General features: G+C 42.8%; 1 protein-coding gene across 1 annotated transcript; it reads left to right on the top strand.

The window, feature by feature from the left end:
- Window positions 1–330: 330 nt before the first annotated feature.
- LOC134990742 (oocyte zinc finger protein XlCOF6.1-like) lies at window positions 331–2,816 on the top strand (the record flags this gene model as incomplete). Its single annotated transcript, XM_063950716.1, has 1 exon — window positions 331–2,816. A coding segment is annotated over one exon (1,185 nt), but the record flags the coding sequence as incomplete, so codon positions are not given.
- Between the last annotated feature and the right edge of the window lie 1,106 nt (window positions 2,817–3,922).

The raw sequence follows: 3,922 nt of genomic DNA, 5'->3' as shown, positions 1-3,922 counted from the left end.
ATAAAAGCAATGATTTCAGGTAAAAAATGTCAGTTATAGAATTATATATTGTGTCCTGTAACACCCTGGGTCTTGTCTACTCATTTTATATATTAATGTATTTTATTTCCAGCAGATGGGCACACAAGCAGGAACATCTCAGAAGGACATCTAATGTTATCCCTGGATTCTGAAATAACCGATAACGACAGTAGACAGGATTCTCCAGGAGCTAACCCCATTACCCCAATTATACATCCAGCTCTATCAGCTGATCCCTCTGATCCTGGGAAATGTTCTCCTGATCACTCTGATATTGGTGCATCTGTTACAGCTCTGAGAGTAGATACAGTGTTTCCCTGTTCTATAGATGCCAAATGTTTTACACAGAACACAAAGCCTATTACTCATCATCCAGCTAAGGCAGGTGAGAGGCCATTTCCATGTTCTGAGTGTGGGAAATGTTTTACATATAAATCATATCTTGTTAGACATGAGAGAAGTCACACAGGTGAGAAGCCATATTCCTGTTCTGAGTGTAGGAAATGTTTTGCAACCAAATCATTTCTTGCTACACATCAGAGAAGTCACACAGGTGAGAAGCCATATTCCTGTTCTGAGTGTAGGAAATGTTTTGCAACCAAATCATTTCTTGCTACACATCAGAGAAGTCACACAGGTGAGAGGCCATATTCCTGTTCTAAGTGTAGGAAATGTTTTTCATCGAAATCACATCTTGTTAGTCATCAGAGAAGTCACACAGGTGAGAAGCCGTATTCCTGTTCTGAGTGTGGGAAATGTTTTGCATGTAAATCAGTTCTTGTTACACATCAAAGAAGTCACACAGGTGAGAAGCCGTATTCCTGTTCTGAGTGTGGGAAATGTTTTTCATCGAAATCAGATCTTGTTAGTCATCAGAGAAGTCACACAGGTGAGAAGCCGTATTCCTGTTCTGAGTGTGGGAAATGTTTTGCACACAAGTCACATTTTGTTGTACATCAGAGAAGTCACACAGGTGAGAAGCCATATTCCTGTTCTGAGTGTGGGAAATGTGTTGCATGGAAATCACATCTTGTTATACATCAGAGAAGTCACACAGGTGAGAAGCCGTATTCCTGTTCTGAGTGTGGGAAATGTTTTGCACACAAATCACATTTAGTTATACATCAGAGAAGTCACACAGGTGAGAAGCCATATTCCTGTTCTGAGTGTGGGAAATGTTTTTCATCGACATCACATCTTGTTAGACATCAGAGGAGTCACACAGGTGAGAAGCCATATTCCTGTTCTGAGTGTGGGAAATGTTTTTCATCGACATCACATCTTGTTATACATCAGAGAAGTCACACAGGTGAGATACCATATTCCTGTTCTGAGTGTGGGAAATGTTTTGTACGGAAATCAGATCTTGTCACACATCAGAGGAGTCACACAGGTGAGAAGCCATTTTCATGCTGTGAGAGAAATAAATCCGCTCTTGTTGAACATATTAGACATTACCCAAGTCCGGAACCATTTACATCTTCTGGAGTATAATTATCACTGTCGTCCAATGTTCCTCAAGGGTGAATCCTATCTCCCATGCTTTATAAAATATACATGCTACCACTGGGTGATATAATCAGACGTCTTGGGCTGGTCTACCACTGCTATGCTGATTACCTGCTTTTTGCTCCATGTACTGAGAACCTAATACCAATCCTATATGGTTGTCTTGCTGAGCGCCAGGGGTGGATGATGCCAGTTGGCTGTGACTCAGTCTTTGTGAAACATAATAGAAGCTCCCGAACAAAGGACAAGACTACAGCTTTACCAACCATCTGGATTTATGCTTTGGTGTTCAGAATCGCAAAATACTGAACATGTGCTGAATCTTTGTGTTGTCCTGGTATGTGGCTGACACAGACATCAGGTATCCGCCACATACAAATCCACATTCTTCCATCTGTGGACCATAGCCAGAATCAAGCACTTGATTCCCTCAGAAGTTCATAGACTACTGCAATGCCATCTACCTGGGTCACCCAGCAAAAGAATTACAGAGCTTGCAGCTAGTACAGAATGCAGCAGCCAAGCTGTTACCTGACCAGCCCGTTCCTGCCTCATAACACCCATTCTCTACTCCCTTCACCGGCTGCCTGTAAGATGGGAAATCTATTTCATAATTGGCTAACTGACCTTCCCAGCCCAACATTACATGGTCCAAGGTACTAGAAGCAGCTTCTGCCTCCTTACTGCCCTGCTTGCTTGCTTCTACAGATGAAGGACTGTTACCAGCAGTACCAAGAATCTCCTGTCATTCATTTATGGGTTGAACGTTTAGCTTTGACCATGGAACACACTGCCTTGCACAGTCCAAGAGGCCTCCACTCTAGAGACCTTCACAAGCAGACTGATGACTGTTACTCACGCTTTTCATTAATGTACCTCTATTTACTTCCTAAATAATACATCCCAAATGCTTAGGTCTTTTTTCTGCTGTTTATTTTGTATCTTGTGCTTTGTGTAAATGTGAATGTCTAATACCAGTTTGCACAATCTGTATTGCTGCACGACAATATGGCGGCCATTGGAACGTGTTTTCACTTCTAGTTTGCCTAACTTGTTGCAGACACTCATCTTGATAAGGAGTGTCGAGTGTTTTCTGATACAAGATCCTATCCATATATACCCTGTATATTACCATGTGCATTAGAGTCACCCGGGTTCCATCTGCAGTGGTTTGTTGTATGTTACATCTATATGGTGCGGAGACTCCCCTGTATGATTTCATAAAAAAAGCTTTTGTTTGCATCTAATTATTACATTAAAGCTTTTATTTTTTATTCTGTTTTATATTCCCGTCTGAGTAATTACGCCATAATGTCTAATCTCGGAGTGGACCCCAGAAGATGTAAAGAAACCGTGTAAGTTTTCCATCATTCTGTTTCATGTAAGCATACAGGTAAGTGATGGCACGGTGGTCACTGACCGTCACCTTCCGGTGGTATAATGGAAGTGGACTGTCTGGGCTTATTCTAGTCTACTGCAGAAATAAAAAACTCAGCCTTTATCCTGCTTATAAAAATGACAAAGCCCATAAATCAAGCTGGCCGGACAAGACAGAAGCCACAATAATGGTGGCACATCATATAGGCTGAAGACCCATGTTTCTGGGATATATGGCATAACTCCCTCTTCGCCCACAAAAACCTTCCCTTCACCATTCGCAATGTCCACCATTGCCCCTTCAGAAGGGTCACAACTTTCCTTTGCTTGTTCCACCTACTCCACAGAGCCCAGGACCATCTCCATGACCATTTCATATTTATCTGGAGGCCTGGCATCTGGGAGGTTCATGGCCTGAGATGACCACAGAACCACCAGGTAGTGGGCAGGAAGAATCCACAGCCTCCTGAGGAACTGGAGAGTCCAAAGTTCCACCCCACATGAGGCAGAGAAGGGTCAACCACAGGGTCTGGCTCACCTATTTCCTTCCTAAAAGCTGCTCTTTACCCACTTTGGTACATGTGGGATCCCACTCCAATTTCCCTTGAGAGTCCTTACCCTCACTAATCCCTTCTGAACCTACTAACCCACAGAAATACTAACAATATACATTTTCAACAGCTTTCCACTTCCCTGCAACAACTGCTCTCACCAATCTCTACATTTACTACACCTGACACTGCTATATCACACCTGCACCAGACCCTAGAGAGTGCCCTTGATGAAGTGGCTCCAGCTACCCATCACACTCCATGTAGGCTTAGATGCCAACCATGGCACTCTAAATCAACAAGACACCTACAAAACTGTCACGTAAAGTAGAACATCAGTGGCGTAAATCTCAGAATCCAAGTGACTTTCTCACATATAAGACTACCTACCACTCCTATCATCAGGCCCTGGACACTGCCAAACAAACATATTTCCAATCTCTCATCTCTTATCATGCCAATAA

This window comes from Pseudophryne corroboree, unplaced genomic scaffold, assembly GCF_028390025.1.
Source record: "Pseudophryne corroboree isolate aPseCor3 unplaced genomic scaffold, aPseCor3.hap2 scaffold_1193, whole genome shotgun sequence".
NCBI lineage: Eukaryota > Metazoa > Chordata > Amphibia > Anura > Myobatrachidae > Pseudophryne > Pseudophryne corroboree.
This window is presented reverse-complemented; position numbering and strand designations above follow the sequence as displayed.